The sequence below is a fragment of the Tauraco erythrolophus genome, chromosome 30 (genome assembly GCF_009769465.1).
Source record: "Tauraco erythrolophus isolate bTauEry1 chromosome 30, bTauEry1.pri, whole genome shotgun sequence".
Taxonomy (NCBI): domain Eukaryota; kingdom Metazoa; phylum Chordata; class Aves; order Musophagiformes; family Musophagidae; genus Tauraco; species Tauraco erythrolophus.
The window spans coordinates 1125871-1141246 of NC_141494.1; the positions used below are offsets into that span (position 1 = coordinate 1125871).

At 66.7% G+C, this 15376-nt stretch overlaps 1 protein-coding gene across 1 annotated transcript; it reads left to right on the plus strand.

Annotated features, from left to right (window-relative positions):
- Positions 1-7829: 7829 nt before the first annotated feature.
- SEMA4A (semaphorin 4A) lies at positions 7830-12841 on the plus strand. The gene is made up of 14 exons (XM_086628274.1): positions 7830-7923; positions 8993-9153; positions 9273-9335; positions 9425-9523; positions 9999-10107; positions 10199-10315; positions 10405-10535; positions 10609-10769; positions 10846-10996; positions 11204-11393; positions 11480-11595; positions 11685-11851; positions 11960-12072; positions 12192-12841. Exons 1-14 carry the CDS (start codon positions 7830-7832, stop codon positions 12839-12841), a joined length of 2322 nt encoding a protein of 773 aa, XP_086484400.1.
- The last annotated feature ends 2535 nt before the right edge of the window (positions 12842-15376 follow it).

The window sequence follows — 15376 nt, forward strand, 5'->3', positions numbered from 1 at the left end:
CCGTGCTTGCCGAGCTTCTGTATTACCTACTGCCTGTATTTCCTTCCACGATCAATACAGCTGAACCCTTCCTACCCCGGCTGCTCTTGTCATTGCTGTCCTGGGGGGGGAATTTGGGGAGGGGGAGGGCTCGAATTTGCTGTACCCCACCCCAGCGCTTGCTTTTGGCATGGGGGGAGATTGTCTTCTAGCCCCCCAGAGCTGGGGCTCAGCACCCCACCATGGGTCAGGGGAGAGCAGGGTGGTCCCGGGCACCCTGATTCACCCAGTGGGGTGTCTGGGGTGGGGGGTGCTGAGAGCGGGGGCAGCCGGGGGTCCTTGCAGGCTGCTGGACCCGGCACTGATGCCAAGAGGAGCTGGGGGGGGGGAGGATGGAATTTGGGGAGGGGGCTGCGAGATTTCCCTCCCCCCCCAGGGTTTCGGGGAGCAGACGTTCCCCTGGATGGGGTGGGGTGGGGTGGGGGGGTGCAGAACCTGAGTGAGCCCCGAGTGTGGGTTTGCTCCTACCATGGGGCTGGCTCCGGCGCCCTGCCAAGGGGACACCCCTGTGCCCCCCCAGCCCGGGGCTGTGCCAGGCACTGGAGCGAGGCGGGAGGAGATGCCGGGGAGAAGGAGAGCGCCATAAAGCCGGTGCATAATCTGCTTTACCAGGCACAGCACCGGGGAGCCGCGATGTGAGGGAGCACGAGCGGGCGGCCGGGGCGCTGGCACGGTCAGGTAGGTGCCCGGGGTGCCCGTCTTGAGTACCCCCCACCCCAGTGCTTGTATGTCTGGGTCCCCCCAGCTATACAGGGTCACATCACGCCAGACTCGGGTTCAAGCAGGGCTGAGCCTTGCAAGGGCAGGGAGTGCCACGGGCTCTTTAGGGCATCACTGCCACCTTCCAGGTTTGGGCTGACTTGTAGGGGGGCCAGCGAGCTACCCACCTCCCCTCTGTAACCCCCTACAGAGGTGGGTGCTAGCAGAGTGGCAGGGGACATGCTGGCTCTGGTGCCACCTCGCCCCTGTGCCCCCTTTGCCCCCTGTCCCTGCAAGCTCAGGGATGCCAGTGCCATGATGCCACAATGCCACAATGCCGCAATGCCACAATTCATGGTACCCTGCAGAGCTGGCGATGCCAAGGAGCTGCAGAACATCCCCTCTGTGCCATGTCTGGCTCTGAAGTGGGAACCCCGTCTGACTCTGAGCCCCGGCACTGCCAGGCCCCAAAAGTCATGAGTTTGCACCCAAAATAGCGGGATATCGAACGGCGGAGGGAAGCCAACGGTGAGGAACTGGGTCGGGAGGCGAGGGGGAATGGTGTAGGTCCCCCCCACGCCGCCCCATGGGACCCAGGCATCCTGGCACGGCAGGACCGGGTGACACCAGGGAAGGACTGAGCTGGTGGCATTGCTCCATGCCCCTTCGCCACCCTCGGTGCCCCATGGCTGGCACGACCTGTGGGGTCCCTGCACGGTCCCATGGGGACCTTGCACAGCCCCTGGGGACCACGTACAGCCCTCCGGGGACGGTGCAAAGCCCGTGGGGACCGAAGCACCGGGGCAGCGTTGGGATCCTGCGGCTCCTCCCGCAGCCCCGCGGTGCTGAGCCCGGCGCTGGGCTACCCGGGAGGCTGGTGAGGGGCAAACGGGAGCCCAGAGCTGGGGGCCGTGGTGCAGCCTCGCTCGCTCGTGCACCGAGCGTCAGGGTCTCTGTGGAGGCACCCCGGGGTGCACGGCCGGGTGGGAGCACCGGGGTTTGGGCACGGCAAACCAAAGGGGCACGTGCTGGAGACCACCGAGCTTTTTTTTGGGGAAAAATACAGCACAAGGGAGGCTTGGAGCAATCACTGGGATGGGGTAGAACCAGGGCTGACCCCAACATCTGGCAGCAGCTGGGGCATGGCTGAGTGGGTGCTGGGGGCCCCAGGGACCGCGGGAGCCCCGTGCTGGCCCCCTCCAGGCCCCTGCATGCCCAGGGGGGATTAAGGTCAGGCCACCCTGCTAATCCCAAGGGTGGTTTAAGTTGTGAGCTTGTGCCCACTGCCACCCCTCAAAGTTGCACCCCAAGGTGCTGCACGTCGCAGGACACCCACAGGGCACCCTTGGGGGGATTGGGAAGTGGGAGGGGGAGGGGGGACTACAGCACAACCCTTGGGGTGGGAGGGGGCCAGGACAGCTCTGCCTGCCCGCAGTGGGCTCCAGCTGAGCTCCCAGTGCCGGCGGGCCGGCAGGCACGAGGCACAAGCTCCTTACGACTCCCAGACAAAGGCTCCCGACCTCCCGAGCCCCGTGGGAACTGGGGCAGCAGAAAGCAGGGAGCAGCCGAGGGGGGCTCTGAGGTCGGGACCCCAGCCCTGGGCAGGGCTGGTACCCCTGGCATGAGGTGGAAAGGAGCCCCTGGGTGGGCCTGTTCCTGACTCGCTGCTTGTGCAACGCAGCAGGGCTGGCACCTTCCCTGGGTGCCCACGCACAGCCGTGGGTGCGGGCGAAGGGGCTGACCCCAGGCCGTGCAGGGAAGGAGGGTGCAGAGGGAGGACGTGGCGGCGGGGGGGGGGGGATCCTGTTTCAGGGCTCGGGGCACCCCGCTCCCACACGGCTGGGAAGGGGAAGGAAGGCAGGTTCCGGAGGAGAAGTGGGATCTGCTGGCATCGGGTGGGCTCAGCTTCCCTGTAAGGGAAGTTTCGAGGTGGGGGGGTGCTATCAGCCATGAGTGGGTGCTGTGGCAGTGCAGGGATACACATGATCCGCTCGGGACCAGATCCTGGCAGCTGCTGACGGTGCCATGGCTGGGCCCCGAACCCCCTCCTAGGATCCCCCAAAGCCAGGCAGTGCGGGCAGCCGGAGCCGCACGACTTAAGCTAAACAAGGGGAGATTTCGATTAGAAAAATGGAATAAATTGTTTGTGCTGAGGGTGGTGAGGCACTGGCACAGGGTGCCCAGGGAAGCTGTGGCTGCCCCATCCCTGGCAGTGTTCCAGGCCAGGCTGGATGGGGCTTGGAGCAACCTGGTGTAGTGGAGGGTGTCCCTGCCCATGGCAGGGGGGTTGGAACTGGATGGTCTGTGAGGTCCCTTCCACCCCAAACCATTCCATGACTCATCTGGGATGGGCGAGCGGTGATGGGAGATGCTGAGCCAGGAACGTAGAGGTGGAGGGAGCAGGGATGTGGTGTGGATGTGGCGAGCGGAGATGGCGTGCAGGGATGGGGTGCAGGGATGCAGGTGCAGATTCAGGGATGCAGGTGCAGGGATGCAGGTGCAGGGATGCAGTACAGATACAGGGATGCAGGTGTGGGGATGGGATGCAGGGATGCAGACTCAGGGATGCAGGTGCAGATTCAGGGGTGCAGGTGCAGGGATGCAGGTGCAGGGATGGGGTGCAGGGATGCAGATGCAGATTCAGAGGTGCAGGGATGCAGGTGCAGGAGTCGGGGGCAGGGATGCAGGTGCAGATTCAGGGATGCAGGTGCAGGGGTGCAGTACAGACACAGGGATATAGAGACGGGGGTGCAGAAACACGGTGCAAACACTGGGTGCAAAAGGCCACGCGGTACCTGTGGGGGCACAAGTGTCGGCTGGGACACGTGTGGGTGCACAGGAGTGTCAGGGCGTCTGTCTGCACCCGCCGGGGCAGGGTGAGTGTGCATGTGTGCACACACACGTATGTGTGCACACACTCACACATATGTGTGCACACGCTCACATGTATGTGTGCACATGCTCATGTATGTGTGCACACGCTCACACGTATGTGTGCACACACTCACACATGTGTGCACACGCTCACGTATGAGTGCACACGCTCACGTGTGTGTGCACACGCTCACACATGTGTGCACACACTCATGTATGTGTGCACACGCTCACACATGTGTGCACACGCTCACACATGTGTGCACACGCTCACACGTATGTGTGCACACGCTCGTGTATGTGTGCACACGCTCACACATGTGTGCACACGCTCACACGTATGTGTGCACACGCTCATGTATGTGTGCACACGCTCACACATATGTGTGCACACACTCACGTATGTGTGCACACGCTCACACGTGTGTGCACACGCTCGTGCACGCGTGCACGGGTCCGCGCGGGGGCGCGCGCCGCCGGAGCCATGGCGACGTGAGCCGGAGCCGCCGCCCCCGCCGGGCCCCCCCGCCGGGCCGGGCGCGGCCCCCGCCGCAGGTCGGTACCGCCGGGCCGGGCCGGGGGGAGCCGCCGCGGGGGGGGGGGGGGGCGGGACGCGCTCGGGGAACCCCTCGGCCCGCCCCGGTGACAACGGGGCCGCGGGCCCCGGCGCGGGCAGAGCTTCCCCGCACCCCCCCGCCGCAGCCCGCCCGCCCCCCCTCTTCCTCCCGCCCGCCCCCCCCTCTGCAGCCCCCCCCGACCCCCCACTTCCCGCCTCCTGTCCCTTTCCCGCACCAGCTCCCGTCTGTCCCCACCCTTCGCATCCCGCCTTTGGCGTTCCCCACCTCTGGAATCTCTCCCCCGCACCCCCCAGGTTCCTCCCCGGCATCCTCCCATATCCTGACTGCCTTTCCCTCCTCCTCCTCCTCCCTCGCTTTCTCTCTCCCCCCCACCCCCCCTCCTGCTGGGGGTCTGGAGGGGGTCCCAGCCCTGCACTCCCAGTGCCTCAGGGATGCTCCTGGTGGGGCGGGACATGGGCAGCGGGTTGGGGTCAAGTGGCAGGGAAGGACCACATTCCTCCCCATTGCGGGGAGACCCCAGTTCCCAGCCACTTGGGAAACTGAGGCACGGGGAAAGTCTCGGCAGCCAGACCAGTGCCGATGTGGCCACCGGCTCCACGTGTGCTGTCATGCCTGATGCGGGCCGGGGCTGGCTCTGTCCTGGAAGGGGTTAAACCTCCCTTTGCAAGGAGGATGGGTGTTTGTTGGCAGCGTAATATCCATGGAATGGTTTGGGTTGGATTCTGGTTCCAACCTCAAGCTAAAATACTGCTCTCCTGAGCATCGATGCGTTCCCAGTGCAGGACCTCAGCTTGGAAATTGCGTTGGGATTCTTAGAGATGGAAGAGCCGCCGTTCGTGTGTTGTTGTATCTTCTCCTCTAGGATAACGGCCACAGGACGGAATAATAAGTCATAATGCAGAAATCCGTTAATTTGTGTGGGCGTGGTGGGAGATGTGAGCTCCAGCCAAACCAAACAATCAATGAGAATTGGGAAACGGTGTGGAAAACGTGTCAGAGATGGGTTCGTGTCACGTATAGCTGGTCTGCCGCGCTAGGAAAATGGCATTTTTGGGAAGTGCTATGCCATGTGTTTTCAAAACGCTTATAAGCTTCTAAAAACAAAAAAAAAAATTCCCTGACTTGGAGGGAATCTGGAGAGTGGGACGGGGGCTCCCATGGAGCCATGGCCGTGGTGAACCCGAAAGCACCCGGGAAAACTAAACCACCCCGCAGCGTTGAGGCCCGCGGTGACACTCGCTTCCGTGGGCCAAATCCTGCGCCGAGAGGCTGCGACGTCCCTCCCTGCGTGTCCCCGGACCCCTCCGGCCCGGTCACCCGGAGAGGAGGAGGGACGGGGCTGGGACGGAGCTCTGAAGCTCTCCCCATGCTGCTGGAGCATCCCTGAGGCTGCTCCTGCTTCCCACCCTGTGTCAGAGCCGGTCTGTGCCAGGGGAACGCTCCACGGGATTTCCCCAGCACTGCCGTGGTCCCTCTGAGCCTTCAGCCTCGCCAAGGAGCCTTCACTCCCTTTCCCATCCCTCCTCCCCCTCCGCCAGCCCCGGTGGCTCCAGCCCAGGGCAGAACAATGCGGCCGGTCCGAGTCTCCGTGCGGCCCCGTTTCTCGGCCAACCCTTTGCCAAGTGGGAAATCCGGGGCAGAATAACCCAGTTTCTGTGCTTACAAGGAGCTTTCTGTCCTGGCCGGGCAAGGTGGCAGGGACAGCGCTGCCCTCTTGGCGCTCCGTGTCCCGGCAGCCGGAGGGTGGCACTGGGGGAGGCAGGTAAGGAGCCCCTGGGAGGGCAGGATGCTCCGAGCCTTGTCCGGAGCGGGATATTGGGGTCCCTCGAATGTGGCTACGGTGCCAGGGGGACCTCAGGGCTTTGGCTTTGGTGGGGTTCGTGTCCCACAGCCGTGCCAGAGCAGCCCGGGGCGGAGGATGGAGACGGCTACGGGCTGTTGGTGGGGGGCAACGCTCAGCCGCAGGGGATGGGGGGGATTGAGGGGTGCCCAGTGCCAGGGGGGCCGTTTGTGGGCACGATGCTCAAACCCACCGCGGGTCCTCACAGTCAGCAGGAGAAACGGCGTTGCTCTGCTGTCACCCCAAAGGCAGGGGGGGACCCCAGGCATCCCAGCACCCCGTTTCCCCCCACGTCACCCCTGGGGTATCCCAGTCGGAGGTGTGGAGCACCCCGGCTCCCATCCCGGCTCTCTCCGCCAGGCTCCGCTGCGCTTCCGCTGGGGGTGCGAGGCCGGCGAGGCGGGAGCAGCCGCCCGAAGCCTCAACCTGCTGAGGCTCGTCCTCTTCCAGCAGGACTTTCTGGTTCTCGCAGGCCCCCGGCGGAGCCACGCTGGGCTGGGCTGGGCCACAGCGAGCCCCGCCACGAGCCCCACGAGCCGGGCTGGGAGCCCGGCAGCGCAGCTGGACCTTGGCCGGGCGCTGGGCATGGGCCCGCGAGGGCCTTCTGGCCACAGCTCCCTGGGGCCGGGTGCCTGCCGGGTGCCCATGCTCCAGGGTCGGAGGTGAGCCAGCTCCGTGCTCACCCGCCGGAGAGGTAACGCCGCTTTCTGGGGATGTGGTGGCCGCCTGCGAGGTGTCCTGGGGAGATGGTGGCCACCTACGAGGTGTTCTGGGGACATGGTGGCCACCTGTGAGGTGTTGTTCTGGGGACACAGTGGCCACTTGCGAGGTGTTCCAAGGACACGGTGGCCACCTGCGAGGTGTCCTGGGGACATGGTGGCCGCTTGCAAGGTGTTCTGGGGACATGGTGGCCACCTGCGATGTGTTCTGGGGATGTGATGGCCACCTGCGACGTGTTCTGGGGACATGGTGGCCACCTGCAACGTGTTCTGGGGACACAGTGGCCACTTGCGTGGAGTCCTGGGGACACAGTGGCCACTGGTGAGGTGTTGTTCTGGGGACACAGTGGCCACCTGCAAGGTGTCCCGGGGACATGGTGGCCACCTGTTAGGTGTTGTTCTGGGGACACAGTGGCCACTTGCAAGGTGTTCTGGGGACACGGTGGCCGCCTGCGAGGTGTTCCAAGGACACGGTGGCCACCTGCGACGTGTTCTGGGGACACGGTGGCCACCTGCGACGTGTTCTGGGGATGTGATGACCACCTGCGAGGTGTCCTGGGGACATGGGGGCCACGTCCCAGGGACATGGTGGCCGCCTGCGGGGTGTCCCAGGGACCACACGGTTCTTGAGACATTGCTCTTCTCCCATCGCTTCTGGAGAAAGCTCCAAAAAGAGCTGCAAGAGAGGGGTGTCCTGTCCCTCTCCCCAATTTTGTGGACCCTCCGGCCACCGATGGAGACGTGGAGGAACCCCTGACGGAGACGGGCACTGTGGGGCTCTGAGGGGGCACAGGCAGGAATATCCCTGTCCCACGGCAGTCCTGGTGCAGGGAGCCCGGCATGGCATGGGGACATCTCTGCCGGTGCCAGGGTGGCAGGGGGAAGCCCTCCCCCATATCCAGGGGCTGCACGCGGCTCGAGGCACCGGGGCCCCACACCCCCCCGCGCTGGGTGCTGCCTTCCCCGCTCTCGTTTCCGCTCGGTGACACGCAGCCCGGACGGCTCCTGGCCCTAACCCTCGCCCTTCCCGCAGGGACGGTGCCGGGACCCTCGAGGGGTGTGTCCCTGCTGCCCCCCGCCATGCCCGTGGCTGCCCTCCGCCTGCTCTGTGCCATGGTGATGCCCGCTGCCGTGCTCTGCACCGAACCCCTGCCCCGCGTCGCCTTCCGCAGCGGTGAGTACGCGGGGAGAGGGCGAAAGGGCTGCGGAGGGGATGGGGACGGGCAGGGGGGACAACATGGGCTTGGGGGGGCACCCGTCCCCCGTTGAGCACCCAGCATTGGCACCCCACGGGCTGATCTCCATCACGGCCCCCCGTCTCGTTACCGCTCTCAGCCCGGCGCAGGGGCAGCGGGATGGCAGCTCTGGGGCTGGGGGCTGGGGGCAGCAGGGGGATGCAACGGGCTGCGGGGCTGGGGGAGGTGTAACGAGGCTGGTTGGCACCTAAACACCTTTGGGAGTGGGAGCTGGGTGCACCCCAGGGGGCCCGAGTGATTTTGGCCCCCACTTGGCATCTGGGGATCTGCTCAGGGCCGCCTTGGGTGGAGGGAAAAGGTGGGAGAGGGCACCGCGTCCTGCCCGCGTGCCCGGCCGCATGGCAGATGGCAAAGAGAGGTTTGGCCGTCCTGTGAGCTGGCAGGGTTTGGGCACGCGGGAGAGGTCTGTGCCCCCCTGGCGGGGCTGTGCCCTCCCAAGGCCCCTGTCTGCGCCGCCACTTCCCCTTCCCCATGCAGTCATGCAAGAATTGCAAAATCTCCCTGTTCGTTCTTCCCATTTCGGTGGCCAACAGGGGAAACCAAGTAGCCCATGGCCCCTGGCTCTGCTCGAGGGCTCCATGGAGGCTTGTAGCCCACCCCCAAGGCTGGCACCAGGGCAGTGCATCCCCCAAATGGCGCATTGCCCCATGACCGCGGCCTCAAAGCGTGGTGGGCAAAGCACCCTCCGCTCCTTCCTGGCCAGCAGAGAAGCTCCGAGGGGAAGGGACACACGGGGTTTGCGGCTCGGGCACGTCCAGCTCCTGCAGCAGGAGCCGGAGGGGACGGGGGGGTGGTGGGCACCCGGGGCGGGAAGTGGGGACGGCGATGTGGGGGCGGTGGGGGAAGCACCGCGCCGCGTTTCCTACGTGAGAGGTGACATGAGCCGCGCTGGCAGCCGCCGCCGCATCCGCTCGGGGTGGGCAGTGGTGGCGGTGGGCCGTGCGCGTGTGTCCCGTGGCCCCCGTCACCCCCCTTTGCTCCTGCCAGGGGACCCCCGCCGCACCCTGACCCGTTTCAGCCAGGACAACGTCTCCCACTACGACATCTTCCTTCTGCACGAGAGCGAGGAGGAGCTGTACGTGGGGGCACGCGACCGGGTGCTGGCCCTCGCCGTCGGCACGCCGGGCAGCATCCATGCCAAAGCCTCGGTGAGCAGCCGCTGCTTTGGGGAGGCTGGGGGTGTGGGGGGGGAACTGTGCTGTGCCTCAGTTTCCCCACTCGGACTGAGCGGTCGTGGCCCAGCTCGGCAGCTGTGGATCATCTGCAGGTACCGTGGGGACCCACGGCCGAGAAAACCTCCGAGTGCGCTTTTAAGAAGAAGAGCGAGGAGGTGAGATGGCACCTTGGGGGGCTCCGGGGGGCGGGCACGGGGGGCTGCGGGGGTGCTCAGCCCCCACCTCCGCTCCTTCCCCCTCCCAGACCGAGTGCTTCAACTTCATCCGTGTCCTCGTGGCCCTCAACCAGACCCACCTCTACGTCTGCGGCACCTACGCCTTCAGCCCCGCGTGCACCTACATCGTGAGTGGCCCCCCCTCGCCCCAGTGTGGGGCCAGGGGGGTCAGGGGGGGTCCAGACGTGTTGCGGCGTTGCCACGAGGAGCCACGAAACACTGCCCAAGGACCCCCAGCGGGGGGGGGGGGGGTCGAGCTAATCGCACCCCGGGACGTCCCGCCAGGATGAGGGGTGCTGGGTGCCCCCCCGCCCCCGAGGAGGGGGGTGTTTCGCGCGCCGAAGGAGCCCGCGGTGTTTCTAACTGAAGCCGCCGGCGGCTTTTCACCGGCCGGGTCGGATGCGGGTGGTAAACTCCTGATTTTCGGGTCCCAGTTCCCCACAGTGACCCCAGGCAGCTTGTCCTGCCTCAGTTTCCCCACTTGCCCAGCACGCGGTGAGCCCCACAGCATCCCTGGTGGCCAGAGGGAGCCCGCAGCTATTTCTTGGCGTTTTGGGGGTTTGGTTTCACTCCCCGGGCTGACTTTTCTCCCCTTTCCCGCAGCACCTGGAGAACTTCACGCTGGTGTCCAGCAGCAGAGGCCAACCTTTCCTGGATGGGAAGGGCCAGTGTCCCTTCGACCCCCAGCACACCTACACAGCCCTGCTGGTGGGTGAGTACGGGCTCCCCGCGGGTGGGCACCGGGAGGGTGACGGCGGAGGGGTGTCCGTGCCGCGGCTCACTCCCACGCCGGCCCCGAGCAGACGGCGAGCTCTACGCTGGCACCATGAACAACTTCCAGGGCAACGAGCCCATCATCTCGCGCTCGCTGGGCAGCCGCACCCCGCTCAAGACAGACGCCTTCCTCCAGTGGCTCTCCGGTGAGTCGGGAGATGGCCCTTGGCAGGTCCTTGTGCCAGGGGGTGCCAGCAGCACCCTCGCCCCAGCTCCTCACCCACCTGCCCCACAGCCGACGCCGCCTTCGTGGCCTCCTTCAGCATCCCTGGAGATGACAAAGTCTACTTCTTCTTCGAGGAGACGGCCGAGGAGTTTGACTTCTTCGAGCGGCTACTGGTGCCGCGGGTGGCCCGCGTCTGCAAGGTGGGCACGGGGACGTGGGTACGGCGCCGGCGGGGGGGTCCGCGGCTCCTGAGCGTCCTCCCGGCTCCCGCAGAGCGACGTCGGGGGGGACAAGGTGCTGCAGAAGAAGTGGACGACGTTCTTGAAGGCGCAGCTGGTGTGCTCGCAGCCCGGCCGCTTCCCCTTCAACGTCATCCAGCACGCCTTCGCCCTGCCCCGCGGCGCCCACTTCTACGCCGTCTTCACCTCGCAGTGGTGAGTCCCGGTGCCCGGCGGTGCCGCGGGCGCACCAGGAACCCGCGTCCTGATGCCCACCGTGCCGTCCCCGCAGGCAGGCGGGCAGGGCGGGCAGCGCGGCCGTCTGCGCCTACAGCCGGGAGGCTCTGGAGGAGGCGTTCCAGGGCAAGTACAAGGAGCTGAACAAGGAGAGCTCCCGCTGGACCGTCTACGGTGGCCCCGACATGAGTCCTCGGCCCGGCAGCGTGAGTGGTGGTGGCCCGTGGCGGTGGTGGTCCCCGTGGGGAGGGGTTGCTCTGTCCCAGTCTGCCCCGCGCTGGGGTGAGGTGGTGGTGTTGCAAGTGGAAAATTGGAGGGTCCTTTTGCATTTGGTGCTGGCCCAAGGCATCCCGGTGCCTCAGTTTGCCGTGCCTCAGTTTCCCCACGCCAGCATGGCTCCTCTCTCCCTGCAGTGCTACGTGGGTCCCTCCTCTGACAAAGCCCTCACCTTCATGAAGGACCATTTCCTGATGGACGGGAAGGTGATGCCCATCCAGGGGCAGCCGCTGCTGGTGAAGACGGGCGTCACGTACACGCGCATCGCGGTGGACGAGACGCGTGGCGTCTCGGGGGCCACCTACCGCGTCATGTTCTTGGCCACGGGTGGGTTTAGGTGGGAGTACCCACAGGGAGCCCCCCCTGCCCTCAGCCCCCCCAAACCACCGGTGATGTCCCCCGTGTCCCGGCAGCGGAGGGTTTCCTGCACAAAGCGGTGGAGCTGCCTGGAGATGCCCACATCGTGGAGAGCGTCCAGCTCTTCGGGACACCGGAGCCGGTGAAGAACCTCCTGCTGGCCCCGAGGAAGGTAGAGGATGGGATGGAACCAGCAGCCCACCCCGAGCCTGGCATGGGAGGGCAGGGGGGAGGCTCAGCCCTGCACCTCTCCCTCCCCAGGGCATCCTCTACGTGGGCTACTCCGGTGGTGTTCTCCAAGTCCCGTTGGCCAACTGCAGCCTGCACCGGAGCTGCGCCGAGTGCGTGCTGGCGCGGGACCCCTACTGCGCCTGGCACAGCCTCCAGGGCTCCTGCCAGCCTGTCCGCACCGCGGCCGCCGAGGACGGGTGAGCCCGGGAAGGCAGTGGGATGAGGATGAGATTGAGGAGAAGGAGGAGGATGAGGATGAAGATTGGAAGGGGATGGGGACGCTGATGCCACTCTCCCGCCCGCAGGAGTGCATGGGTGCAGGACATCGAGGCGGGGAGCCCGGCCGCCGTGTGCCACCGCGGGAGGAGCATGGTCATGCCCCGCGCCAGGGGGGCACAGGAGGACCCCGTCGCAGAGAGTTGAGTACGGGGGCATGGCGGGATGGGGCGGGGGTGCAGCGAGACAGGGGGTGGCGGGCAAGCTGGGGCACGCGGTGGCACACGGTGGTCACCCTACTCTCCCCTCCGTGCCCCGCAGAGCTCAGCGCCCCGCTGAACGCCGTGGTCCGCCTGCCGTGCCCCCGCCGCTCCGCACTGGCCACCTACGGCTGGCAGCAGCCCGGCGGCCAGGGGGGCCGGGGGGCCACGGCGCTGCTGCCCGACAACACGCTGGTGGTCGTCGTGCACCGGGGCACCGCTGGCACCTACAAGTGCCAGGCCACCGAGAACGGCTACAACTGGACCGTGGCCCATTACCAGCTCCAGGAGCCCGGGGGGGCGGCCCCCCCGCCGGACGGGCTGGCTGAGGAGGGGCTGCCCTGGGGGTCCTCGACAACGGGCAGCCCCCGGTCTTACTGGCCCCAGTTTGTCACGGTGACGGTGCTGCTGGCCGTGACGCTGGCCGCCGCCGCCTGCCTGGCACTCCGTGCCTACCACGACCAGCTCAAAGCCAGGAGCAAGGTGCGGGGGTGCGGGGCACCCCACAGCCCCCCGTGCCAGCGGCGGGAGAAGGTACCCCTCAACGGGGGCACCGGAGAGCCTCCGGCACCCGGGATCCCCACCGAGGAGGAGGACGATGAGGAGGAGGAAGGCTCCCGTGCTTGCTGCCTCCAGCTCGACGGGGACGTCGATGCTGATAACAACAGGCTGCGTGTCCCGGAGGGGGGCACGGGGGTGGGCACGGCATGATGCCACCCCCGGGCTGGGGACACGGTGGGGCAGCAGTGGGGTGTGTCACAGATGAATGTGAAGGTTTTTTTCTTCGTTTTTTTCCTTTTTTTTTTTTTAATTTAATACATGTGTTTTAACAAGAGGTAACGCTTCGGGGTAGTGGCGCGGGGCAGCGGGGTGGCACGGGCCCCTGGGAGCGAGGGGGTGGGATGGGGCACGGAGTGGGATGGGGGGAGAGCGGGAGGCGAGGGAAGGACGTAGGGGCAGGGCAAGGACGTGGCCGTGGGGCAAAGCCACGGGGCTGAGGGCAGGACGTGGCCACGGGGCAACGAGGTGGGGTGGGGACGGGGGGAGCCGGCGGGTGCCAACACCGGTGTCACCCCAGGAATAAACCCTGGGATCCAGCAAAGCTCCGAAACGGGGAAAGCCGAGCCGGGGTGGGCTCCACGGGCCGACCCCACGAGCACCCACCCTGCGCTGCCAGACCTCCCCACTGCCGTGGGCGCTGGGGCACCCCCATGTCCCACCAGCTGCCCCCCCGGGGTTGGCCCCCACTGCTTTTTTGATGACGTCGAGCCTTTTTTTTTTTTTTTTTTTTTACATTTTCCTGCTCTTTGTACGTTCTGTTTTTTATTAAAAGGGAAAAGCCGCTGCCGTCGTGCGGCGCGTGTGCCGCGTGCTCGCGGAACGCGCGACACGTGCGAGGTGCGACACGCGTGGGCACACGCCGTGCGTGGGGGTGGGCGTGCGGGGAACACGCGGATGCGCGTGCAGCACCGAGGGGTGCGTGCACGTGCGCGTGCGAAACACGGGGGTGTGCAAAGCGTGCACGAGGGGTGAGGAGCCGGCGGGGCCACCCCACGGGAACGTCGCTCCTTTCCTTTCGCTGCATCTCCGCGGTTTTCCCCGCCTCGCCGTGCCCGCTTCCAGCAGCCGCCACGTGAAATCTTCCCCGGAAACACAGCAGCCGCACCCACTCGTGAAGGGCCGCTGGCCCTTTAAGAGCTGTAATTCGCTGCGGTCCCTTTAACGGGAGGGCGCACCCTCGGTGCGCATGCGCGCTCCCCTCCCGGCGCGTCTTCCCAAGCCACCGCGGGCGGCCGCCATCTTTAGTGCGGCCGGAAGCGCGCGGAGGGGCCTCTTCCGGAGCGGCGTCAGCCCTTCCCTAAGATGGCGCCGGTGCGCGGGCTCTGATTTGCTCGGGCGGCGCGCGAGGCCCCGACGCGCTCCCGCTGCCGTCGTTCACTTCCGGCCGGCGGCCGCCGAGGGCGGGGGGGGCCATGGGGCGGCGGGAGCGGCCGGCGGCGGGGCGGGACGGGACGGGACGGGACGGGGCCTCCCGCCCGCCGGCCTGAGGTAGGGGCGAGGCGGGGCCGGGGCGAGCGGCGGCGGCGGCGACCGGATGGGAGCGGGAAGGGGCGGGTGACGGGGCTGCCGAGGGGGCGGCCGGCGCGGCGCGCCCCGGGGCGTACCGGGAACCGGGGCGGAGCGGTTCGGCGCCAGAGCCGCTTGGCGGAGGCGGCCGAGGAGCCCGGGGGAAGGGGCCGGAGGTGCCCCCCGGGGCTGCGGGGGGAGAGCGGGACGTGCTGGGAAACGCTCCGTGTCCGCCCCGCCGGTACCCGGTACCGCGCCCGGTGACCTTGAGCGGGACCCGTGCCCCGCTCCGCGCCTGTGCGCTGCCTGGGAGCCCGCCGGGAATTCCGGCCGGCCGGCGGCGTGCCCGGGGAGGCGGGAGAGGGATCGTGCGCCCGCTGCCCCTACGGGCTGGGGGCGAGGCAGCGTGAGGCTGTGCGGGCACTGGGAGCACTGGTCTCGGAGGAGCTGCGGATCTTCGGTGGTTTTGGATCCGCTTCCATCCCGGGCAAAGTTAGGGAGCGCAGCAGGAAAGGCTTGGAAAATGGAGGTGCCCGTTTGGCACGGGTTCAGCGTGGCACGGCGCGGATAAAGGCTCCAAATCCCAGAAACTCGCCGTGGGTCGGTTCGATCCCGTGTTTTCCCACCGGAGAGGATCTCCACAGGCAACCGCGGGCTCGGAAAGCCTTCGGGATGGTGCCCAGGCTGGCATTAGTATGCTGGGCAGGAGGCGTCCTTGGCCAGGGGCACACAAAGATCCTGGCGTTGTTGGCCATGCTGGGATACAGCTGGAGCAAAACCAGTTTGGAGAATGGATTGATGGGGCCACGTGAAACGGAGATAAATTGGGGGCGGTCCGGAGATAAATTGGGAAGCGGCAGACACGCTCTGCCCAGCGCTCCAGAGGCAAACTGGTCTTATTGGTGTTTCATTCTGGAGGGCAGGTCGGTTCTTTGGAGATTTAGCAAATACTTTTATATCCATCTCCCCCAGTTCCTTGGAAGATATCCAGGAGTCGCTGGAACTGGATGTGACAGGATCGCCGTTCCGAGCCAGGCCCTCGGTTTAATTTCGGGAAGCATTAACGCTCCCAGCAAAACTCTTGTCTTGGCACAGGGAGAGCCGTGGCCGCGGGGGTGAAATGGAAGTGCCCTGGTGGTGCCAGGGTGCCCTCCTTGCCTCGCTGCCGGAGGAGCCGAC

Coding starts and splice junctions, on each gene's coding strand:
- SEMA4A (XM_086628274.1), top strand. CDS start 7,830: ATGCCCGTGGCTGCCCTCCGCCTGCTCTGTGCCATGGTGATGCCCGCT. Junction 11,596..11,684: donor TCCTGCTGGCCCCGAGGAAG/GTAGAGGATGGG, acceptor CTCCCTCCCCAG/GGCATCCTCTACGTGGGCTA. Junction 11,852..11,959: donor ACCGCGGCCGCCGAGGACGG/GTGAGCCCGGGA, acceptor TCCCGCCCGCAG/GAGTGCATGGGTGCAGGACA.